Raw genomic sequence first — 26079 nt, forward strand, 5'->3', positions numbered from 1 at the left:
ACCGGTGGCGCCGTCTCGGTGCCCCGGAGCTCCAGAAACCGGAAGTTCGTGTCTTGAGGAGCTTCCGGGAGCTGCTGCCTAGGGTCGCTGACGTGGAGGCGTCCTAAGGGCAGCGGGGAGTGGCAGGGCTCAGGGATCGGGCGCTGGAGCTGGAGGCCTGAAGGATGCTAACCAAATTCGAGACCAAGAGCGCGCGGGTCAAAGGTAGGGAAGAAGAAAAGGGGAGACGTGGAGGCTGGGTGTCAGAGGCGGCGCTGTTATAGGGGAAGAGAGAATGGGTGGACATGCCGGCTGCGTGGGGCCCACTGGACGAACCAGGGAAGACGGAGGGAGGGAGATTCGGCCTAGCGGGCAGTTCTCCAGACCTGCCTTCCTTGTGTCTCATCGGGCATTGATTTACCTGTAAAGCGTTTCCTGCACCGCGGAGGATCCATTTGTCCAGCTCCCTGGTCTTTCCCTTACCCTTTCCGCTTCCCGGTGGCTCCGCGCCCTATTAGTTTTCTTCTGCTCCAAGGCCCTGTGACCTGTTATTCGGAATGGCTCTGGGGATGCAGGCTGTCACTGGCTCCAAGTCAGTAACTTTTTCGGAGGGGAGTACTGGCCCCCTGACTTATGGAGGCTTTGCTTGCACCATCTTAACATCCAATGCCTGTATTGGGCTTTATTTCCTACCTGGAAATAGGGATTTGAGGTCTGTAGCCCCGGGAAAACCTGAGCTTGGTAAGGTTGCCAGATGAAATACAGGATGCCCAGTTACATTTGAATGTCACAGAGCAAATAATTTTTTAGTATTGTGGTTTATCTGAAATTCAAATGTAACTGAGCTTCTTGCATTTTTGTTAATTTGGCAACTCTAGAGCTTGAGTTGTGCTCACGGTGGTGGAAGACACCCCCATGATGATGTTGCACTAGCAGTCTCTCAGAGTGTTAAACTGGGAAAGGCAGGGACGGGAGGTCTACCGAGACCTGGAGAAAATGTGTCTGGAATAGATAGATGCAGCATAGCAAAGTAGTTAGGAACTTGGTGTTTGAAGTCAATTGGGCTTGCTTTGGAATCCTGAGACACTCAGCAAAAAGCTGTATGACCGTGGGTGACTTACTTAATGTCTTCAAATTTATTTCCTCATTTGTGAAATGTGAGTAATTAATGCTCGTTGTCAGTGTGAGACTGTATTCTGAGCAGGTTCTAAGTTTTATGGGAATGGTGAATTTCTGGGACGTGGGTGATTGGAATGGATTGTCACAATCCTTAAGTTTTCTCCTCTCCTAATTTCTTTTTGGGCAGTAGATGAGGGGGAAAAGGTGCCAGAATATTTGAAGGTTACTGTCCACTGAGTGTCACTACAATTGTTAAGGGGAGGAAACAAGCAACTTAAGGGGAAAATAGACAATTTAGAAGAATAAGTGTTCCACAAATAATGAAAATTGTTCTACCTCCACATAATGAAAGAAATGCAAAAAAAAGTATCTTTTTTGGTTTTGCATTAGTAAAACAAAAAACCAGCATAACATCTTGTGTTAACCAATGTGTACAAAATATGGATACCTTCCTAAACTTGATGAGACTGTATATTGGTAGTTTTTTCCAGTTAAACGATATCTACCAGAATGTTAGATGCATGTACTCTACTCCTGAGCCATCCCACTTTAATGTCTTCAGCCTAACTCAATAATACAGTAAATAGACAAGATTATGTGTAGAAGTATCTTCAATAAGTGCTTCTAATAGCCAGGAATTGGGGGAAAGAATTTAAAAGCCTATTACTAGGCTTACTTAAAACTGTGAGGCCCTTATTCCTTGCAGCTATAAAAAGAATGAGGTTATGTTTATATGTAGCTAAATGTGGTGATATCCATACCATAAGTAAGAAAAGAAGTTTGCAGAACATTATAATGTGACACTCATTCTCATAATATAATAAGGCTTGTGCTTATACAGAACTTTATTAAAGTGCAGAACAATATCCTCCAACCCATTAACAGTTGTTACCTCTGGGGACTTCTATTTCTAGTCATGATAAGAACCATGTTTTACCTTAAGTAACGACAAAACTGAACAAAATGTAGAAAGTGAAAAATTTCAGATGTTGGACATTAAGCAGTGCAGGAAAATGATTCTTGAGAGAAGGGAAGTAAACAAGGTGAGTCCTATAACTGTTTTAGTTTAGTGCTTAGACAGAGTTCCCAGGCTGCAGTGAAGGTAGGAGGAAGACTTCTGTGAGAAGTCTTCTTCCTGAGAAGACAGAGTGTAGAGTTCCTGGAAACAAGCATGGTTGGACTTTGCTGGGCAGAATACCAGAGAAGAGGAGGCGGCCCTGGAGCTCTGCAGGAGCTCCCCTCTGGCCTCTGAGTGCTGACCTGTACATGTATGTTAGAAAATTATCCAAAACTTAAGAAAAAAAAAAAAAACAATTGGTAGGGAGTAAGGCAGAATAATCCATGGCGCTCATGCAGGACTGGAAATAGTTTGTGTTCCTACTAACTGGGATAGAAAGATTAGCTGATGTTTCAGTGTAACATACAGAGCCCAAAGGATTAGTATTATCTTTGGAATGATTTCAAATTAGTCCCAGTCTAAAGGCTGTTGTGGACCCCTGTAACAAAACTTAAAAAAATGAGCCTCAAAAAGATCATCTGATTCCAGGTAACTTAACTGCATCGTAGAATAAAACTCAACAGTATTTGAAGGAATATTAACAAAAACCCAACATCTAACATTATAATTTTCACAGTGTTTAACATCTAATAAAAAGCACTGGCATATTAAATGAATGTATGGACCTGTGATTAGCTTAGCATTTCCTTTTTCTTATCAGAATTGACAGAAGGTGACATCATAGGGGTTATTAGCTTATTTTATTGTTTTCTGTTTTATTCCAGGGCTCAGTTTTCACCCCAAAAGACCCTGGATCCTGACAAGTTTACACAATGGGGTCATCCAATTATGGGACTACCGAATGTGCACCCTCATTGACAAGTTTGATGAACATGATGGTAAGATAATTTCTTTCTTTCTCTCTCCCTTCCTTCCTTCCTTCCTTCTTCCCTCCCTCCCTCCCTCTCTCTCTTCCTTCCTTCCTTCCTTTTTTTGGATTTATAGATTTATTTGAAAGGTGGAGTTACAGAGAGGGAGGGAGAGACAGAGAGAGAAAGAAATTTTCTATCCATTGGCTAACTCCCCAAATGGCCACAACAGCACATTAGCAGGGAACTAAATTGGAAGTGGAGCAGCAGGGACATGAATCATCACCCATATAGGATGCCGGCATCATAGGCAGCAGCTTAGCCCACTGTGCCACAACACCAGCCCTGATAATAAGATAGGAGAGAGTTAAGAGATACAAGAGAGTGGGCATTTGGTGCAGGGGCTGGTGCCGCAGCTCAATAGGCTAATCCTCCGCCTACGGCGCTGGCACCCCGGGTTCTAGTCCTGGTCAGGGCACCAGATTCTGTCCCGGTTGCTCCTCTTCCAGTCCAGCTCTCTGCTGTGGCCCAGGAGTACAGTGGAGGATGGCCCAAGTCCTTGGGCCCTGCACCCACATGGGAAACCAGGAGAAGCACCTGGCTCCTGGCTTCGGATCAGCGCGGTGCGCCGGCCGCAGCGACCATAGAGGGGTGAACCAATGGAAAAGGAAGACCTTTCTCTCTGTCTCTCTCTCTCTCTCACTGTCCACTCTGCCTGTCAAAAAAAAAAAAAAAAAAAAAAGAAAGAAAGAAAGAAAAAAGAAAAGAAAAAAAAAAAAGATGCTGCTTGAGACACCTGCAGCCCAAATCAGAATGTCTGGGTTTGAGTCCTGGCTATGCTTCCACTGCAGCTTCTGCGAATGCTTGCCCTGGGAGGCAGCAGGTGATGGCTCAAGTACTTGGATCCCTGCCACCCATATAGTAAACCAACAGATGAAAGATCTCTCTTTCTGTTTGTCTCCATCTCTGCCTGTCTGCCTTTCAAATAAATACAATTTTAAAAACGGGAGATTGAGTATTTATTGTCTCCTGTGGTTGTTTAATCCTTGTTTGATATGGGAATCCTTTGAGACTAAAGAATATGAAAGGAACAGAACAGAAAAATCCTGAACAGGAATTTGTTAGATGTTAGAAGGAATCTCTCTCTAACGTACACTGTTTGCCTTCTTCCCCAGGTCCCGTGCGAGGCATTGACTTCCACAAACAACAGCCCCTGTTCGTCTCTGGAGGAGATGATTATAAGATCAAGGTAAAGAGGGTCTCTGTAAGAAGAATGTGGGGAGATTTGAGAATTATGCAAGCAACTAGAAGACAAGGACAGCTGATTGATCCAGAGCTCAGACTTTATTATCCGGAGCACTTAACCCAGCAAACATGTGTTGAATGCTTATTGTGTACCAGATACTTTACTTTTCTGGGGAATTCAAAAATAAAGAAGAAATGGCTTCTATTCTCTTATCCTAATAGAGGAGATAAATATATGTCAAATAATAGCATGTACAGTTCGGGGAGTGATAATAGAGATATTTCAAGTGAAATAAGGAAGAACAGTCTAGATGCAAAGACAAAAGGTATGATATAACTGGATACATTTGAGATACTTTAATTAGTTTTGCAGGGATAAAACTTGTGAGAAAAAATGAGAGAAGAGGCGGAAGATGAGAGGAACAGATTATGGAGTACCTATTTGCAGTACTCAGGAGTTTGGATGTTATCATATACATAGCAAGGAGCCATTAGAGATAGGTGTTATGTGCAGTGAGTTAAGCAACTATGTAGGATGCCCACATCCCATATGAGAGTGCCTAGGATTGAGTCCTGCCTCCACTTATTTTTTTTTTAAAGATTTATTTATTTGAAAGTCAGAGTTACACAGAGAGAGAAGGAGAGGCAGAGAGAGAGAGAGGTCTTCCATTATTCCCCAATTGGCCGCAATGACCAGAGTTGTGCCCATGTGAAGCCAGGAGCCAGGAGCATCCTCAAGGTTTCCCACATGGGTACAGGGGCTCAAGGACTTGGGCCGTCTTCTTCTGCTTTCCCAGGCCATAGCAGAGAGCAGGATTTGAAGTAGAGCAGCTGGGACTCGAACCGGCGCCCATATGGGATACCAGCTGTGCAGGCAGTGGCTTTACCCGCTATGCCATAGCACTGGCCCCCTGCCTCCACTTCTAATCCAGCATTTCTGTTAAAGTGCACTCTGGGAGGCAGCAGATGACGACTCAAGTATGTGGGTTCCTGCCACCCATGTCGGACACCCAGATGGAGTTCCTGTCTCCTGGCTTTGGCCTGACTCAGCCTTGACCTTTAATGGGCATTTGGGGAGTAAACTGGTAGATAGGAGATATATCTCTGTCTCTCTGTCTCTCTTTTCATGTTGCTTTGCATTTCAAATAAAAATAAATAAATAAAGGGGTTTAAATATAAGAGTAACATCAGATTTACATGTCTTTTTAAAAATAGTACTCAGAGGGGGCTGGCACTATGGCACAGAGGGTTAAAGCCCTGGCCTGCAGTGTCAGCATCCTGTGTGGGCACCAGTGCGAGACCCCAGCTGCTCCACTTCCAATCCGGCTCCCTGTTAATGTACCTGGGAAAACAGCGGATAATGGCCCAGGTCCTTGGGCCTCTGCACCCATGTAAGAGACCCAAAAGATGCTCCTGGCTCCTGGCTTCAGATCGGCTCAGTTCCTGCTGTTGTGGCTTTTTGGGGAGTGAACCAGCAGATGGAAGATTTCTCTCTCTGTCTCTACCTCTTTCTGTAACTCTTTCAAATAAATAAAATAAATCTTTTTTTTTTTTTAAAGTAGTGCTCAGATGGTAGCATAAGATTAGACAGGATACCAGTTAAGGCAAACTGTTGTGTAAGACCTTATAAGATGAACAGAGCCTGAACTTAGGCAGTAATGGTTGAAATGGAGAGAAAGAGATGAATGTGAGAACTTAACGAATTGCTAAATATTGGGTGGATGTTGGAAGACTGATAAGGGAAATAAATGAGATGACCTTCAGGTCATCTTAGGTCACTGGCGGAAGAGGTGTCATTAGGGAAGGAAAATCAAGGAGGAGGTGCAGTTTCTGGAGCAGGGGAGAGGAAATGGGTAATGATTCCATCTTGACTCTGATGACTTTGAAGCACTTAAGGGATAGTTTAGTTGGAGCTGTATCTGCACTGAAGATATATTTAGGAGTTGTCATTAGGAAGGAAGGAACCAAAGCAGTAGTCATAGAAAGTAATGCTCAGAGGGGCCGGTGCTGTGGCACACTGGGTTAAAGCCCCAAGGCTGCCGTGCTGGCATCCCATATGGACGCCGGTTCGATTCTTGGCTGCTCCACTTCTAATCCAGCTCCCTGCTAATACACCTGGGAAAGCAGTGGAAGATCGCACAAGTGCTTGGGTCTCTATACCCATGTGGGAGACCTGGAAGAAGCTCCTAGCTCCCGGCTTTGGATCAGCTCAGCTCTGGCCGTTGTGGCTATCTGGGGAGTGAACCAGCTGATGGAAGACCTCTGTGTCTTGTTTCACTCTTCTCTGTCTCTCTGTCTTTCAAATAAATAAAGTAAATCTTTTTTATATAGATATAAAAAAAGATAACGCTGGGGCCGGTGCTTTGGCACAGCGGGTTAAGCTGCCGCCTGCAGTGCCGGCATCCCATATAGGCGCTGGTTTGAGACCTGGCTGCTCCGCTTCCGATCCAGCTCTCTGCTATGGCCTGGGAAAGCAGTAGATGATGGCCCAAGTCCTTGAGCCCCTGTACCCACATGGGAGACCCATAAGAAGCTCCTGGCTCCGGATCGGCGCGGCTCCAGCTGTTGCGGCTAATTGGGGAGTGAACCAGTGGATGGAAGACCTCTCTCTCTCTCCCCCTCTCTCTCTTTCTGCTTCTCCTCTCTCTGTGTAACTCTGACTTTCAAATAAATAAATCTTTTTTTTAAAAAAAGGATAATGCTCAGAGAGTAGGTTGAAAAAGGTCAAACCATTTAAGAAGGAGTTGGCATAGGAAAGAGTGATTTGAAAGATTAGAGATGAAACAAAAAGGAGAAACAGATGCCTCTTAGATGCAATGGAAGGACTGAATTTTGGGAAGAGGAGAAAGTGGTCAGAATAAGATAAGACTGAGAACTAACCTTTGGATCGCTTAAATAGGAGGGTATTAATGTGAAGTAAGGAAGCAGGTAGAATATATAGTTCTTTGAAGAAGATTGTGATAAAAGCAAAAGTTAGAGGGGCCAGCGCTGTGGCATAGTAGGTTAATCCTCCGCCAGCAGCAGTGCCGGCATCCCATATAGGCGCTGGTTCTAGTCCCGGCTGCTCCACTTCCAGTCCAGCTTTCTGCTATGGCCTGGGAAAGCAGTAAAGGATGGCCCAAGTCCTTGGGCCCCTGTACCCACGTGGGAGACCTGGAGGAAACTACTGGCTCCTGGCTTCGTATCGGCGCAGCTCTGGCCGTTGCAGCCATTTGGGGAGTGAACAAGCAGATGGAAGACCTTTCTCTCTGTCTCCCCCTCTCACTGTCTGTAAATCTACCTCTCAAATAAAATAAATAAAATCTTAACAACAACAACAAAAAAAAGCAAAAGTTAGTGCCAGCAATCTTGAATCTATAAAAATAAATCAAAATTTGCTCTGTGTACCTCTATAAATTGTTTTCTTCAATCAAACCAGTGAAATTTACTTAATAAAAAAAAGTCTTTTTTCATAAATTCCTTCAGGAAGTCACATATTGTAGATTATACAGCAGTACTTAGGTGGCAGGAGAGTGAAAAATGACACCTGCTTGTGGAGAAAAGAGAATGAAAGGAAGGATAGTTCCTTCTGTTATCTGGTTTTTAGATCCTGCATCCTGGGGCCAGTTAGTAAAAGTTCAATCCAACTTAAATCTTTTGAATCTCTTAAGGACATCACCTCATTGTTATATTTCTAGAAAGGTACTTAGCAAATACTTTATAATGATGAACATTTGAGTATCAAGAATGGTTAATTTTGGAGTATGCATTTGGCACAGCACTTAAGTCACTGCTTGGGGTGCCAAGTTTGAGTCCTGGCTGTGTTCCTGATTCCAGCTTCCTGCTGTTATGTACCCCTGGAAGGCAGCTCACTATATACAGATAGGTGTAGCATCAGTGGACTAATTGTCACTTCTAGAGAGTGAGACTGGAAGACCAACAAATGGCAAGACTGTTAGTCTAAAATCCTGTAGTTCTTCAAGGAGTCATAGTTCTGGAACTTGATAGAGGACATGAAAGGAGTCAAAACAGAAAAGACAGAAGATAGAAATGTGAAAGTTTAAAACACTGAACTCTATAAGGAAGAAAAAATGTCATAATATTTCTGTTATGATCTAATTTGTGTAGGAAGCTGTGCTATATAAGACAGTTCAGAATTTTCATGGAAAATTGAATTAAAACAGAGACCAGCATTGTGGCACAGTAGGTTAAGCTATAGCCCACAGTACCTCCCACATGGGCATCAGTTTGAGTCCCTGCTGCTCCACTTTCAAAAATCCAGCTCCTGTTAATGTGCCTGGGAAAGCAGTGCTTGGGCCCTGACACCCATGTGGGAAACCCAGATGAAACTCCTGGTTCCTAGCTGCAGCCTGGCTTAACCCTGGCCATTTGGGGAATGGCCATATGGAAAATCTTTTCTTTCTCTCCCTGTAACTGACATTCAAGTAAATAAAAAAAATTTTTTAAATCATATTGATACAAAAAGTTCATGGAGGGGCTGGTGCTATGGCATAGCTGGCAAATGCAATTATGAGAAAACTGCATTGATTTCAATTTCCTTTGCAACAATAAGTTATCTTTAAATTTAATTTCTCTCTTTTAGATTTATTTATTTATTTATTTATTTATTTGAAAGTCAGAGTTATAGAGAGGCAGAGACAGAGAAAGAGAAGTCTTCTATCCGCTGGTTCACTCCCCAAATGGCTGCAGTGGCTGGAGCTGAGCCTATCTGAAGCCAGGAGCCAGGAGCTGCTTTGTCTCCCACGTAGATCCAGGGGCCTAAGGTCTTAGGCCATCTTCTACTGCTTTCCCAGGCCATAGCAGAGAGCTGGATTGGAAGTGGAGCAGCCAGGACTCAAGCGGGCACCCATACGGGATGCCCATGCTGAAAATGGCAGCTTAACCTGCTGCACCACCAACCCCTTTTAATATAATTTCTTCAGGAGCAGAAGCCAGGAATAGAACACAGGTACTCCCATATGAAGTGCAGGTGTCTTGACCATTAGGCTAAACACTTGCTTCCTTTTTGTTTTGTTTTGTTTTGAATTGATTTAGGTGTGGAATAACTGTAATTATTAAAAAAGAATTGATGTTTATAAAATGTAAAATGTTAGCAATTTTTACATTGTCAAGTAAGTCAAAAGCTTTCAGAAAGATAACAGTAGAAATTATTTGAAAAAATAGCTTTTTTCTTTATTTGATACAGAATTGCAAGAATAATTTAAAGAATAATTAAACCAAGAAACCATGTTAAAGAATTTGTTGATCAAATATAATCTGATACTAATACCAGTTGAGAGAATAATAAAAATAGCAAGTGAAAAAAAATTATATAATTTCTATGAACTTTTTAGAGTATCCCCATACATGTGTATTTTTATATACATGACTGAAGAGATGATGGTAAAAATATTAGAATACTTTGACTTTGCATGCTGTATATCTTTCCTCATTCCTGTGCATTCTTACTGAGCACCTGCCAAGTGTCAACCACTGTGTTAGGTGCTAAGGGTATAGTGTGGAGCATAATGGACAAGGACCCTGCTTTTAAGGAGCTTGCATTCTTGTTTGGAAGATCATACTCAGCCTTTAGAACTGTCTGAATTTGTTAGAGGAAATGATACTACTTTTTGTGATTTACAGGAGAAAAATTTTTTAAATTATAAAGATTATAATAACAAACTGGCCCAGATAGATTATAAACAGATATTAAATGACATTGAAAAATGAAATTAAAAGAAAAAATCTGACCTCATTTTTAGTTTTAGGGAGTTTTCTGGATGAGGAGGATGAGTTATCTTATATATGATCCTACTTTTAATGCTTTGTTTGGAAAGATTTGTTTATTTATTTGAAAGGCAGAGTTACAGAGAGGCAGAGGCGGAGAGAGAGAGAAGGAGAGAGAGAGAGAGAGGTCTTCCATCCTCTGGACTACTCCCCAAATGGCCTCAGTAGCTATACTGGGCCAATCAGGAATCAGGAGCTTTTTCTGGGTCTTCCATGCAGGTGCAGGGGCCCAAGGACTTGGGCCATCTTCTACTGCTTTCCCAGGCCATAGCAGAGAGCTGGATTGGAAGTAGCACAGCTGTATCTCGAACTGGTGCCCATATGGGATGCTGGCACTGCAGGTGGCAGCTTTACCTGCTATGTCACAGCACTGGCCCCTTAATGCCTTCTTTAGTTGTATCCATTGATGCCAAGTTCTTTGGTACTTGATACAACTTTATTATTTGAATATGAATATGATATTGTTTCTCTGCTTAGCTCAGCCTAACTGAGCAATGTAGTATTTTCCATAGTAGTGACTTAACATCTGTTTACATGATAAATGACTACAGATAAATGACTACAGATGTCCGGGCACTGGGGCTGGCACTGTGGCACAGCAGGTTAAGCCATCTGTATCATTGGCATCCCATATGGGCTTCAGTTTGTGTACCTGCTGCTCCGCTTCTGATCCAGCTCTCTGCTAATGTACTTGGGAAAGCAGCAGAGGATGGACGAAGTGCTTGGGCCCCTGTACCCACGTGGAAGACCTGGAAGAAACTCCTGGCTCCTGACTTTGGCCTGGGCCAGCCCCAGCCATTTGGGGAGTGAACCAGTAGGTGGAAGATGGATCTCTCTGTCTCTCCCCTTCTCTCTGTAATTTTGACTTATAAATAAATAAAGAAATCTTAAAAAAAAATGTTTGAACATCTTTGGGAATCTAAGAAAATGATGCTATATGTTATTGTTCTCTTTGGAGTCATGGTATCTGTCCTACTTTTTAATGTGATAGCTGAACCATTAAAGGGTCTGTATTCAGAGCCAGTGCCGTGGTATAGTGGGTAAAGCTGCTACCTGCGGTGCCTGATCATATATGGGTGCCGGTTCGAGTCCTGGTTGCTGCACTTCCCATCCAGCTCTCTGCCATGGCCTAGGAAAGCAGTAGAATATGGCCCAAGTGCTTGGGCCCCTGCACCAGTGTGGGAAACCTAGAGGAAGCTCCTGGCTCCTGGCTTTGGATTGGCGCAGCTCCAACCATTTGGCCAACTACTGGGGAGTGAAACAGCAGATGGAAGACCTTCCTCTGTCTCTCTCTCTGTCTCTCCCTCTCTCTGTGTGTAACTCTGATTATCAAATAACTAAATAAATCTTAAAAAAAAAAAAGGGGGGGCGGCAGCGCTATGGCTCAGTAGGTTAATCCTCTGCCTGCGGTGCCGGCATCCCATATGGGCACCGGTTCTAGTCCTGGCTGCTCCTCTTCCAATCCAGCTCTCTGCTGCGGCCTGGGAAAGCGGTAGAAGATGACCCAAGTCCTTGGGCCCCTGCACCCAAGTGGGAGACCCGGAGGAAACACCTGGCTCCTGGGTTCGGATCAGCGCAGCTCTGACTGTTGCGGCCACTGGGGCGTGAACCAATGGACAGAAGACTATCTCTCTGTTTTTCCCTCTCACTGTCTGTAACTCTACCTCTCAAATAAATAAAATCTTTTAAAAAAAAAGGAAAAATTAAAAAAAAAGAAAAAGCATTTGTATTCAAGCCGAGAATACAGTTATTCAATCAAAAGGCAAGTTTCAAATTAAGCCCTGGATACAAGTCTTGTCTCTTCTTGTTAAAGAACGGTGATTTCTTCCCAAAGGGGGAATATAAAACCTTTCCATGATTTGATCTAAAAGCTTTCTCCCAGCCTTGTTTCCCACCGTTGTTGGTTTGCCTTGTGTTTCCATCTTTGATCTTTTCCCCTTGGATCTTAAGCAAGACTCCCTACCAGAGTTCCTATTTAGAAATGCTAAAGCATAAATCCATAATTGTTCATTGAAAAACCTGAGCATTTCAGAAACCAAAGTCCATTTGATCCTGATCCTTAGTTTGATTTCTGTCTTTGCAGGTTTGGAACTACAAGCTTCGGCGCTGTCTTTTTACATTGCTTGGACACTTAGATTATATCCGCACCACATTTTTTCATCATGTAAGTAACCACGGTGACTCTGGTTTTGGTGCACTCTTCAGCTTTCCTCTAGAAATCGCCTGCTTTTCCCTCCAGAACCCATGCTAGGATAACAGAATCACTAATGTGACTCTTCCAGGATCTGTGTGATATTAACCCTTCTCCTTTGTTTCCATCTCTACAAGGAAGCTCTTGATGGTATATTGAATTTAATTAGACTCAGTGGGAAGAGTAACTGTATCTGGAAGAAGGTCCAGCTAAGATGCTATTTGATAGGTTAATGAAGCATTTACAATTACATCCATCTCTCCTAGGAATAATGGGTTTTGGTGGAGCCCTGTCATTAGCCAGGCTGTTCACCTTCTTTGATCTGTCAAGTATCATAGTAGATTTAAATACTGAGTTACAGATTAGAAATTTACAAAATCTTAATGCAATCCCAACCTGTCTGAATCTCACGATAATTTTTTGTTATTTATTCTCAATAAGCTAAGTCTCTTGAATTGTTAGAACTTAATGACATAATAAGACTTGATTGAGAATATTTTATTTCCTTTTTTTTTAAATTTGGAAGTTTTAGAAGAGACTGAGAAAGTTACAACTGAAACATGTGAGAATGATAATTACTCAATAAGATGATCTATTAGATAGGAGCTGTTTGTCATTGCTATGAAGAACTTGCAGGAGATCCTTACCTAGAACAAGTTGCTATTTACCTAGAAAGTTACTGAACACCTTTCCCCACCCCGAGTTCAGTAAATGTATTTTTGCCTTGTACTTAAAATGCTCTCTGTTAAACACCAGATATACAATGTGAATAAGAAATATTTCATTTTCTCCGGTCTTACAACTTCAAAATGGTTTAGACATCTTCACATATTACTTTCTCCTTTGGTTACTGAGACTTGAGAAGTTTTGAAATTGGATGGTCTGACAGAGATAAATCAGAATATAAAACAAGGGCGAGCATTTAGCCTAGAAGTTAAGACACTGGTTGAGATGTCTGTGTCCCATATTGGAGTACTTAGGTTTGATACCTGGGTCTGGCTCCTGACTCTAGATTCCTGATAATGCATAACCTTGTGAGACAGCAGTGATAGCTCAAGTAATTAGGTTTCTGCTACCCATGTGAGAGATACTTGGATTGAGTCCCTAGCTCCTGGATTTTGCCTGGCATAGTTGCTATTTGGGAAGTAAACCAGTAACTGGGAGCTCTCTTTCTGTGTGTTGCTCTGCATCTCAAATAAATAAACAAAAGTTTAAATATACATATATTAAAAAAAACCATAAAATTTCCATACAATAGGTAAAGGAAGAAGAGCCTTTTATAGGATCTTAATTTACAAGATTAACTATATATAAATACAAATCATGTAAATATATGTAGAAGTAAATGTAAATATATTTGATACCTCTGGGAACCTATTAAGCCTTTGTCAGGCCTCTATTTTTTTTAATTCGTTATTAATTTCTCACATTTTATTACAAAATGTTTGTTACAAATAAATAATCTATTTGTGTTTTTTCTTTGTTTTGTTTTTTATTTGTTTTTACACCCTTGGCTTCAAGAATTCAGGATCTCCTTATCTTTCATCAAGTATTGGGAAACATTGATTATCGGAGTTGATAGGTTATAATTATCATTTTGCTATTTATTTTCTTCTCTCAAGCTCTGAACAAAATGTCCTTTATGTAAATTAACCAATAAACAATTTTGTAGATTCTATATCATTACCGTCAACAAAATTATAATAATGTATCTAAAATGTGTAGCCACAAAATATCAGGTATGTGTTTCAAAAAGAAAAAAAAATGACATTCTAGTCTTCTTAAAAAGATATGGTCCCATATTTTTATTAGCAGGTTAGCAAAATGAAATCCAATGGATTACAATATTTGCATTGCATTTGAAAAATAAAGTAATAAAAGCATGTCATAATTTTTTTTTCTTTTTCTTTCCTTTTTTCTTCTTTGTTTTTATTTATTTATTTATTTATTTTTGGATAACCATTTTAAACACCCAACCCAGGTATGGAACTTTTTAAGACATTTGAAATGAGGCCAGGACACAAAATGAATTCTGTCTAAATAATTCACACTTTTCCCATTTTACAGTTTCCACATCATGGCCTTCATCTCTTTAAAAATTAAAGCAAACATCCTACAAATAAAAATTATTAACAGCAAGAAAATAAAAGAGCATGCTTTTCAAGTAAGCACTTACTTCACAAATGCACTAAGGCTTCTCTTGTTAATACTTACAGGTGAAGTGCCAAAGTTGGGAAGATCTAGTGGAGTGATGGGAGAAAAGACAGCTAGTCTGATATCAGAAAGAGCAGCTAAGTGATAGGAAAATGGATACAGAAGTTTGACAGAACTAGTTTGCTTAAAGCCTTTGTCTGGACTATCTTTCAGGAATATCCTTGGATTCTGAGTGCCTCTGACGATCAGACCATCCGAGTGTGGAACTGGCAGTCGAGAACCTGTGTCTGGTAAAGCAGGGGCAGAGGCTGCAGAGAGCCTTTAATTCTCCATAGATTTTTATAATCAACTTCTCTTTAGAACAGTTGTTCTCCCTTTCCAAATGAGCCATGTCTGCTGATGAATTATTTATCATATTTGTAAAAATTATTGATTGCATTTGTGAAATCAAAAATGCTCCAAAACTAAAACTTCTTTTTTTCTTTTAAAGATTTATTTAGTTATTTACTTATTTATTTGCAAAGCAGAGTTACAGAGAGGCAGAGGCACAGACAGAGAGTCTTCCTTCCACTGGTTCACTCTCCAGATGGCTGCAATGGCCAGAGCTGTGCTGATCCAAAGCCAGAAGCCAGGGGCTTCTTCCCAGGTTCCTACACAAGCACAGGGACCCAAGCACTTGGGCCATTTTCTGCTGCTTTCCCAGGCTATAGCAGTGAGATGGATTGGAAGTGGAGCAGCCAAGTCTCAAACTGGTACCCATTTGGGATGCTGGCACTCCAAGTGGTGGCTTTACCCACTATGCCACAAATCCAGCCCCTAAAACTTCTTGAGTGTTGATATGACACTCAAAGTTTTGGATTTTAGAGCTATGATATTATAATATGTTTTCTTTTAATTAATTTATTTAAAAGGCAGAGTTAACAGAGAGGCAGAGAGAGAAAGGGAGAGAGAGAGAAAGTCTTCCATCTGCTGTTTCACTCCCCAGATGACCACAATGGCCAGAGATGTGCCAATCTTAAGCCAGAAGCCAGGGGCTTCTTCCAGGTCTCCCATGTGGGTACAGGGGCCCAAGGACTTGGGCCATCTTCTACTGCTTTCCCAGGCCATAGCAGAGAGCTGGATTGGAAGCGAAGCGGCCGGGACTTGAATCGGCACCCATATGGGATGGGATGCTGGCTCTGCGGGCGGCAGCTTTTACCTGCACTATGCCATAGTGCCAGCCCCCGATATATTGCTTTTCATCTATGGTTCCTGGCTCATAACTCCCTCCCCAAAGCAAGCCTTAGAAACTCAGGTTACTCAAGAGGATCCTGCCCCAAAACTTTGAGGAAGTAATGCTGAAGAATCTGGACAGACCTTGCTGGGTTTCCCTATGTAGCCTCTTAGCAATCATGCCTATGCAACAAAGTCTCCATAAAAACCCAAAAGGACAGGGTTAGAGAGCTTCTAGATGGCTGAACACATGGAGGTTTTCTGGAGGGTGACAGCCCAGAGAAGGCATGGAAGCTTTGTATCCCTCTCCCATTCCTCACCCTATCTGTTTCTATATCTGTATCCTTTATAATAGCCTTTCTAAAATCCTATAAACAAAAGTGTGTGTTTCCCTGAGTCCTGTGAGCCACACAAGCAAATTAAATCAAGCCCAAGGAAAGGATTGTGGGATGAGGGAATCCCCATTTACAGATGGTCATCAGAAACATGGAAAAAACAACCTGGGCAGGAGAGGTGGATATTTGGTGCTTGGGGCACCTACATCCCATATCAGTGTGCCTGGGGTCAAGTCCTAGCTCGGCTTCCATTCCTAGCTCTTTGTTAATGTACACCCTAAGAAGCAGCAGGTGATCACTGAAGTAACTGGGTCCCTGCCACCCTTGTATTGAATTATAGGCTTCTGGCTTCTGCATGGCCCAGCTTTGGCTGTTGCAGGCATTTAGGGAGTAAACCAGAGGAAGATCTCTCTGTCTGTCTCTCTGCCTTCCAAATTTTTAAAAAAAAGATTGATAATTCAGTGTTTTTAAAATATTATACATTGGGGCCAGCATTGTGGCATAGTGGTTTAAGCCATTGCTTGCAGTGCTGGCATCCTGTCTAGGCATTGGTTCAAGTCTTGACTGCTCCACTTCCCAACTAGCTCCCTGCTAATGCACCTGAGAAAGCAGCGAAACATAGCTCAAGTATTTGGGCTGCTGCCACCTGTGTGGGAGACCTGGATGGGCTCCTGGCTTTGGCCTAGTTCAGCCCTGGCCATGTGGCGATTTGGGGAGTGAACCAGCAGATGGAAGCTCAGTCTCTCTCTCTGTTTCCTTCTGTCTGTAACTCTGCCTTTCAAATAAGTAAATACATTTTTTTAAAATTATGTATTAAAAACACTGGGACATGGGGTCGGTGCTGTGGCATAGCAGGTAAAGCTGCCTCCTGCAGTGCTTGCCTTCCCTATGGGTGCCAGTTCAAGTCCTGGCTGCTGCATTTCCAATCTAGCTCTCTGCTGTGGCCTAGGAAAGCAGTACAAGGTGGCCCAAGTCTTTGGGCCCCAGCACTTGCATGGGAGACCCAGAAGAAGCTATAGGCTCCTGGCTTCAGGTCAGCCCAGCTCCAGCCATTGTGGCCATTTAGGGAGTGAATCAATGGATAGAAGACGTCTCTCTCTCTGTCTCTGCTTCTGCCTCTCTATAACTCTGCCTTTCAAATAAATAAATGAATCTTTAAAAAACAAACAAACAAACAAAAACCATGGAGCTTGCAGCTGGCATCTAAAGTGGAGGGGAACCACATTTGGAGAATGAGCCCCAACTTGTGAGTTCTGATGCCATCTCTAGGTAGTGTCCTACAGAATTGGAGGAGAGATCCAGCTGGTATCCATTGCTATAGAATTTGCTTACTTTCTGCTGGGAAGATTTCACCTCTGAGGTCACAGAAGTCTTCTGGGTTGATTGTGATGTGAGAGCAGAGAAGAAACTTTTTCTAATACCCAGGAACATTTCAGGTTTCAGATGTTTACACTTGGGAAGTTCAGCCTGTGATACATGAAAGTGGTATTCCTGCTAATTTCTTACCAGAGAAAAGAGGTCATATAGCTATGTTTTAGAACAAGAACTTTTAGCTGTTAATTCTTTTCTTATAAAACCTGAGTCAAGGTCTAGATCTCTCTTCCTCTTTGTGTTTGGGGCTGGTACTCTACACAGAACTTTATGTGAAGAGGTAAAGGCTATTTAAAATTTTATTCTTAAAGAAGAACAGCCTAGCCGGCGCCGCGGCTCACTAGGCTAATCCTCCGCCTAGCGGCGCCGGCACACCGGGTTCTAGTCCCGGTCAGGGCGCCGGATTCTGTCCCGGTTGCCCCTCTTCCAGGCCAGCCCTCTGCTGTGGCCCGGGAGTGCAGTGGAGGATGGCCCAGGTGCTTGGGCCCTGCACCCCATGGGAGACCAGGAAAAGCACCTGGCTCCTGGCTCCTGCCATCGGATCAGCGTGGTGCGCCGGCCGCAGCGCGCCGGCCACGGCGGCCATTGGAGGGTGAACCAACGGCAAAGGAAGACCTTTCTCTCTGTCTCTCTCACTGTCCACTCTGCCTGTCAAAAAAAAAAAAAAAAAAAGAACAGCCTACTAAAATCTAACATAATTTCCAGTGTGAATTACTAACATTCTGTTTATGTTGATATTTGAATCAGAAGAGCCAAGCAATCTCAATTATCCTGAAATTGTAATATTTACATACCAAAGCGTTAGAGACAGGAAGAGAGCAATTGTTAACACAGCTGTATTTACCATTGTTAGTTTGGAATTGTTAGGATGACCTACCTTTGCCTGTATAGAAGAATGACTGGAGAAGCATCTATTGAATATGGAAAAGGTATTTAACTTAGGAAGCTCTTGATTCCCACTTCTAATTTGGTATTTTTTTTTCCTTGCAGTGTGTTAACAGGGCACAACCATTATGTAATGTGTGCTCAGTTCCACCCCTCAGAAGACTTGGTTGTATCAGCCAGCCTGGACCAGACTGTGCGCGTTTGGGATATTTCTGGTGAGCTGCCTAAGTTCAGGGGACAACCTAGTCACGTCTGACGTAAAACTGCAATTGCTTAACATAGTGAGGGTAGTTGGCTTGAAATGGGAAATTTTAGGATAGTTCATTCTCATACAGTGGGGATTCAAAAAGCTCATGGGAAATTTGCATCATCTTTCAATGCCATTTTTCCATTAACTTTTGAAACCTCCCCTTGTATAATAGCATCTTTGTTTCTCAGAGTGTTGAATCTGCTTTGATGGTTCTTCATGTTACAGGGATTCTTCAAGAAAAATGGTTACTCTGTAAAGTTCATTTTATTTGAAGAAATTTTAGTTTTGTAGGCCAGTTTTTAGTAAAGTCTATATATACTATTGGGATTTTTGTTTAGGAAGCTTTCAACTCAAGTAAGAAAAATATATCTTTTACAGAAATTTTGAGAATAGGTTAATGCAGGGAAGCAGAACTCTTGGATCCTGTTGGCTTATTTAGAGAGAGGAAAAACTCTTAGATTTCTTCTGGTATAAGGAGCTTGGTGGGGAATGTTTATGTTAGTGATTTTTATGTACAGAATGCCTTTAAATGGGCAGACTTTTAATAAGTAGTCTTTGAGGGCTGTAAATTAAGCAATTTATAGATTGTGGATACTTGGGATAAGTCCTTTCAAAGTTTATATGTCGTGATTTTGACATAAGAATTTAAATGTTTAGTGTTATGTGGAGGAGCTCTAAAAAGTTGCTAACCATAGAGTTTAAATGCAGAGAAAGGACTGTAGCTGTATGACAGACGAAGTGCTGCGTGTTGGAATCAGAAATGAGACTGAGTGCCGTGGTCCTCTGTTTAGTCATGTTTCGTTAATGTTTGCTGAATTATCTCTTTCTATTTGTTGCCTTAGAAATTCTTGAGATATTGAGTTCTCTGAGAGAATAGTGGCTAGACTATTCTATAAGAGGAAGACCCTCTCATCCGGTCCTTATCTGGTTCTTTGTGGTGATAGAGGAATTATCTTTCTACATTGGGTAACTGAGGTGATACTCTGTCATGGTATGATGGGCTAGGGTAATATGGTACTGCTGTTCTTAAAAGCTAGCAGTGACTAGCAAGGGGAAAACTTAGGTCCCTAAACACACCACCTGGAATATTACAGTTGCAGTTGTTTAAGATTCTTGCAGTGCAGAAACAAGCCAAGGAGAGAGGGAGAGACAAGTGGGGAGTAGAACTTCTAGATCATGGTATCTTTGCAATTTTTAGAAGCTTAGAATTAAAGGAGACTGCTATAAACAAGACTGTATTGGAGGTGGGGCAGCTGTGCACTCTCCTTCTAGGGCTTTGCCATTGCGGTTTTTCGTCAGACTAACTAGGCTTTTTGAAGTACACCCAGATGTGACCAGCCATGCCGACAGGAGGAGTGCAGCACAGGCACTGCAAGCCTGTGCCCTCTCCTTACTGCCAGGGAGCTTAGCGTCCACTCTTGGAGCCTAGCTGTGGCTTCCTGTGGTCTTTCACCGTGCACACATTCAGAGCATCCTCTCTGTCTCAGAATATGGGAGCCCGCTAGGGTTGGATCCCAGCTCACGATGTTCAGTTTGATCAGAGGTAATTATTTAGTATAGCCTTTCCCAACCTGGATTCTCTGAGAAAATTAAGTGCTACAGAAATTACTTTGATGATTTTCTCATTTCTTCCACGAATGGTAGATTGCTAATGCCATTCTAGATCATGGAGCAGTTATTTATTACATCCTAAACTAATGCTTTCTGTTCTTTCCCGGAACACTGGATTGAGAAAGGCCTTACATGGCTCTACTCTAAGAGCGCTGTTTGGACCACCTGATGCTAGGACAGCCTATTGCCTGTGGTCTAGTCAAAGCAATTGCAGGCAGTCAGGTGGTGGATTCTCATTGGTGGCCATAAAATGCCCAAGGCAAGAAATACTAATCTTCACTTTTTGCAGGCAGAGGACATGTTTGCATCAAAATTAAGGTTCCTAGATTTGAGAAGAGAGAGAAAATATGGCTCCAATGGGGTTTAATACTTGCTCTTGAATGTGTGAAGTGCATGGATTAATATGTAATAACATTAAAATTGCGATAGTTGGCATATATGGCAGAAAGAGTTTTGTGCTGTTTTGCTGTACTAATGTTGATACTCTTTTTACCATTTCTAAGTGTTTTTCTCTACCTACAGCTCTCTTGACTTTCAGTAACCCCTTAACCAGAGTGGAAGGAGATGAGATGCTTTGGTATTTAACTGGGTGGAAGGAGGTTTGGGATTAGATTTTTGCACTAACTCATTTTTAGTTGGGTTCTTTTTGCTTGGGTTCAAATAAGTCAGAAAGTAGGAAGAGCAGTTAGCTTTCAAATCTATTAGGGACAGGGGCTAGTATTTCTAAGAGGGATAAATGTATTTAATGTAAGAGAAAAAATACTCCCTAATTTAGAGGACTGATAAAAATTCTAATTTTTTCCACTATCTCTCTTTGAAAGGGACGCTTTCAGAGCTAGGGAAACAGTAAGAAAATACAGAGATCTTTAAAGGAAAACCTGGCTCTTGATACCTCTTCCATGAGGATTGAGCCACATGGGGCTTAACCTGAATCTTTTGTATTAACCTGGTAAAACTCTTGCTTTGTACTGTATTTACAATCTAGATATAGGTAGATTACTTTTTTAGCTTGAGCTTCCAAGTAAACTGACAGTTAAATTATTTTAATATGCTTACACCTTTGCATGTCAAGCCCGTGTAATTCAGGCTCAGTATTTGAAATAACTACTAAAAAACTATTAATTTGCTGCCAAATCCTGTCCTCATCCCCTTCTCTTTACTGCTTCGCCTGGTCCCCACTGGGAGGAGTGCATCATACTGGTCTATTCTGAGAGTGTCCTCTTCTCCCTCTGGATTTGGGTAGCTGCTGTAGAAATTTTCCATCTGTCGTTCAGTCCTAGTGAGTGGCTTGTCAAAGGCTCAAGTATTTCTTCTCTAAGTATCTTTTCCCTGCCTGTCACTATTCATCAGTCTGTGTTTGCCCTTCCCCTTCTCCTAGATCATTACATGCAAGTGCAACAAAGGCTTTCATTCTGTCCTACAGCTTTTCTTTTAATGTGTTTGTTGAAGCTTATTGGATGTGAAGTTCCTCACAGCTGTCTGTCTTTGTATCTCCCTTTGAATCTGTTTCATACACTAGACTCATTAGAAAAAGTTGACAGATCCTATTAAAGGGACAAGCGAAATAAGTGAAAGGAGGCATCCCTGTGATAATGTATTTATGAAGCTCTGGAAGAGTGTATTTTTTTTTTGAAAGCGTTAGCTTTATATCTCTAGCTATTGGCTAAACGCTCATCTTAGGGGACAAGATTATTAAAACTTCCGTGGCCTTTTAAGCTCATGCTTCTTTAATGCTGATGTTTAGATGACACTGTAATAGAAGAGGTAATTGTAGTAGTTTTAAACCATAAGTATCAATATGTTCATTAAAGTTAAATTTTCATATTTTCCTTTGTTTACAGAATTTAGGCTTAAAACTACTTAGGTTTTATTCTCAATGTTAGGTTTTATTCCCTCTACTATAGATAATTATCTTTTGTTTTCTATTTTACAAGTGATAAATAATTTCATATTTACTTTACTCACAAAATACTTCAAAAGATACTATTTTAGACCCAGTTCTTTTTTCTCACCTGTAAACCAGAGTACTCACACCTGCTTGTCTATCTCAAAGGGTTATTATTAGAATGGAGCCATGGAATATGTAAGGGTGCTTTGAAAACCACAAAGTCCTTTCCAAATATAAGGTAGTAATATTGTTACCATAATTTCGGTTCTGACGTTAACACAGATAATTAGTTTTTAAAGATGAGTGTAGTTGAGCCATAAAACAAAATACTTTTTGTTTTTCCTATTGCTTTCAAGGTATCAGCTAATTCCTCCGAGGGAGACTAGCCTCCAAAGGTTTTAATGGCAAATATTTAGATTCAGATCTATAATCATGTTTTTTAAGCAAGAATTTAAAAGAACCTGCTAGTTTTAACGATTCTGTTCCTGTCCAAGGGTTAAGTAGAAAGTATGAATAAGCTTTTTGCATAGTTTATGATTTTATAGCATCTTTCACCAAATAGCTATTTTATTCTTAATAGGTCTCATTTTTATTTCCTGTTTGGAGCCTCCTCATGAGTGACCTCAGTTTAACAAATGCTGTGCTGGTACTTCCTAAAAGGCATTTATTTTAAAATTTTTTGAGATAATAGATAAAAAGTTGATGTAGATCGCAGGAAGTTGAAAGTATTGAATGTTTACCATTTGAGGCCACATTTCAAGAACAGTGAAAATGGAAAGTGGACGTACTCTGAAGTAGACAGTTCTTGAGGTGAGATTTGTTGAGGAAGAGGTTAGACATGTCAGAATTTGGGTTGACCTCTGGAAAGAAATCCAAGTTGTGGGTGAAGTATTGAGGTAGCAGAAGAGATAACAATGAATATACTTCAGTGTTTTGAACAATTTTAAGAAATAGGATCTTTGTGTCGTTTTTCTTTTTATTAGTCTAAATTTTTTTCCCTTTTCATTGGTTTTAGTCTATCACTGTACTGTACCTTTCTATTGTCCTTGATACTGTGTTCTTTTGATAACATTATGTTTATATCCTGTTCTTTACCCCATCAAAGGTCTAAGGAAAAAAAACTTGTCCCCTGGTGCAGTGGAGTCGGATGTGAGAGGAATAACTGGGGTTGATCTGTTTGGAACAACGGATGCAGTGGTGAAGCATGTACTAGAGGTACTTATGTCTACAGCCAGTGGCTTGATATGGGCTGTCTTTTCGGAAAAGTCATGTCGTGCCATCCATTTACACATCCTTTCAACATATATTTATGTGTTTATTAAGTGCCAGACCCTGAGGCCCTTGAAATAGTATTGTGAGTGACCCAACAGAGAAATAAAACTTACGTGCTGCCTGAGAATCTCTGTACTGGGGAGAAAGGAAGCAACTGGGCATGGGCTACATCACCAACCTAAAACAGAACCCATTCTCAAGCCTCCTGTAAGGGAGTGGCAGAAAGAAACTGAGTCAAAGTTACTGAGAACTAGCCGTGTGTAAATAAATTTTATACAGGGGAAGAAATAGAAGCATGAGAGAGACTAATTTTTCTTTAAAAAAAATAGATGTAAAAGTTGCTCATCATAGCCATCCACTGAAGGAAGTTTTATTGGCTTTTCTATGTAGATAAAAACATTGAAACTTAGAAAAATTGGGGCCAGCATTGTGTCACAGCAGGTTAAGCCAATGCCTTGCAATGCCAGCATCCCATAGAGGCACTGGTTCAAATACCGGCTGCTCCACTTCCTATGCAGCTTCCAGCTAATGTGCGTGGAAGGGCAGTGAAGGATGCCCCAAGTACTTGGACCCCTGCACCCATGTAGGAGACCCAGATGAAGCTCCTGGCTCCTAGCTTTGGCCGGCCTCAGCCTTGGCTGTTGCGGCCATTTGATGAGTGAGCCACTGGATGGAAGATCTCTCTCTGTCTCTATAACTGCCATTCAAATAAATAAATAAATACATTTTTTTAAAGAGGAAGAAAAAGAGAGATTAAGCAGTTAGCCAAAAATCCACATGTATCTGATGAGTGGAAGAACCAGAGTTTAACTTGGATCTAACTCCTAAGCCTAGCTTTTCACCACACACCGTGATACCTTAAAAAAAAAAAAAATTGCTAATTCAGAACTACTTTGTAATTTTTTTTCCTTTTAAAGATTTATTTATTTATTTGAATGGTAGAGTGACAGAGAGTGAGGGATAGACAGAGAAAGATACTTCTATCCATTGGTTCATAACCCAGATACCAACAACAGCTGGGGCTGGGCCAGTCCTAATCCAGGAACCTGGAATTCAATCCAGATCTCCCCATGTGGGTGGCAAAAATTCAAGTATTTGACTTACCTGTGATTGCATCACAATATAGAGTATATCAATTATATAGACAGGATATGGCATATCTTAAAGAAGTAGTTTTTTTGTTTGTTTGTTTTTTTAAGATTTATTTATTTGAAAGGCAGAGTTACAGAGAGGCAGGGGCAGAGAGAGAGAGAGAGAGAGAGGTCTTGCATTGCTGGTTCACTCCCCAGATGGCTATAATGGCCGGAGCTGTTCCAATCCGAAGCCAGGAGCCAGGAGCTTCCTCTGGGTCTCCCACGCAGGTGCAAGGGCCCAAGGACTTGGGTGATCTTCCATTGCTTTCCCAGGCTGTAGCAGAGAGCTGGATTGGAAGTAGAGCAGCTAGGATTTGAACGGCGCCTATATTTGATGCCAGCACTGCAGGTAGTGGCTTTACCCACCATGCCACAGTGCCAGCCCTAAGAAGTAGTTCTTAAACTCATTCATCTGAGCATCTCTCCTTTTTCCTTTTTTCTTTTTTTAAGATTTATTTATTTATTTGAAGAAGTTGCGTGCACGTGCACGCGCGCACACACAAACACACACACACACACAGATATTCCAGCTATTGGTTTACTTCCCAGATGGTTCAACTGCCAAGGCTGGGCCAGGGTGAAGCCAGGAGCCAGGAGTTTGTCCTAGGTCTCCCATGTGGGTGCAGGGGCCCAAAGACTTGGGCCATCTTCTACTGCTTTTCTCAAGCCATTAGGCAGGGATGCTGACAGTGCAGGCAGCAGCTTTACCTGTTATGCCACAGTGCCAGCCCCTGAGGATCGCTTTTTAAAAATTTTTACTTATTTTCATTTTATTTGAAAGGCAGAGAAACACACATACAGAGAGAAAAAGAGACAGAGATCTTCCGCCTGCTAGTTCACTCTCAAGATGCCCACAACAGCCAGAGCTGTGCCAGATTGAAGCCAGGAGCCAGAACACCATTCAGTATGTGGCAGAGAACCAATTATTTGAACCATCTATCATCGGCTTCCCAGGGTGCACATTAACAGGAAGTTGAATCAGAAAGCAGAGTAGCTGGCTCTTCAATCAGGCACTTTTGATATGGGATGTTGATGTCCCAACAGGCAACCTAGCCCCTGCACCAAATGACTGCCCCTGACGATCCCTTAATACTCTTAAATTTTATTGAGGGCCCTGAAGTGTTTTTAAATGGGTTATATCTGTTGATTTTACTGTTTTTGACATTAAAACTGAAAGCTAATTTTAAAACATGAAATATGTCAGCACATATTCCATTGGCTTTCTGAACAATGACATCATCATGCTTTTTTCTTAATATTTATTTATTCGAAAGTCAGTTACACAGAGAGAGAGGAGAGGCAGAGAGAGAGAGAGGTTTTCCATTCATCCATTGGTTCATTCCCTGATTGGCCGCAACGGCCGGAGCTGAGCTGATCTGAAGCCAGGAGCTTCTTCCGGGTCTCCTACGCGGGTGCAGGGGCCCAAGGACTTGGGTCATCTTCTGCTGCTTTCCCAGGCCATAGCAGAGAGCTGAATGGGAAGTGGAGCAGCCAGGTCTTGAACCAGCACCCATATGGGATGCCAGCACTTCAGGCCAGGGCGTTACCCACTGCACCACAGCACTGGCCCCGACATCATCATACTTAATGTAGCCTCTGGAAAATTGTGTTTATAATTTTTTTGAGAAACAAAATATAAGTAGACAAGTTAAAAACATGGCAATATCTATTTGAAATTTTTTATTTATTTGCAGAGAGACAGATCTTCTATCCACTGATTCACTCCCCAAATGCCTGTGACAGTCGGGGCTGAGCCAGTCTGAAGCCAGGAACCTGGATCTCCATCTAGGTCTCTCATATGA

The 26079-nt window shown here is 41.7% G+C and overlaps 1 protein-coding gene across 2 annotated transcripts in view; it reads left to right on the plus strand.

Annotated features, from left to right (window-relative positions):
• The first annotated feature begins 60 nt into the window (after positions 1 to 60).
• The window catches only part of COPA (COPI coat complex subunit alpha), a 55166-nt gene continuing 29147 nt past the window's right edge, over positions 61 to 26079 (plus strand). For both annotated transcript variants that reach the window (XM_017345755.3, XM_002715236.5), the window contains exons 1-7: positions 61 to 204; positions 2881 to 2994; positions 4140 to 4213; positions 12059 to 12139; positions 14534 to 14610; positions 18229 to 18338; positions 22978 to 23087. In XM_017345755.3, coding sequence (XP_017201244.1) covers positions 165 to 204; positions 2881 to 2994; positions 4140 to 4213; positions 12059 to 12139; positions 14534 to 14610; positions 18229 to 18338; positions 22978 to 23087 — 606 coding nt within the window. In that variant the 5' untranslated portion in view covers positions 61 to 164. The remainder of the gene's footprint in view (positions 205 to 2880; positions 2995 to 4139; positions 4214 to 12058; positions 12140 to 14533; positions 14611 to 18228; positions 18339 to 22977; positions 23088 to 26079) is intronic.

Source organism: Oryctolagus cuniculus, chromosome 7 (assembly GCF_964237555.1).
Source record: "Oryctolagus cuniculus chromosome 7, mOryCun1.1, whole genome shotgun sequence".
NCBI classification, from domain to species: Eukaryota; Metazoa; Chordata; class Mammalia; order Lagomorpha; family Leporidae; genus Oryctolagus; species Oryctolagus cuniculus.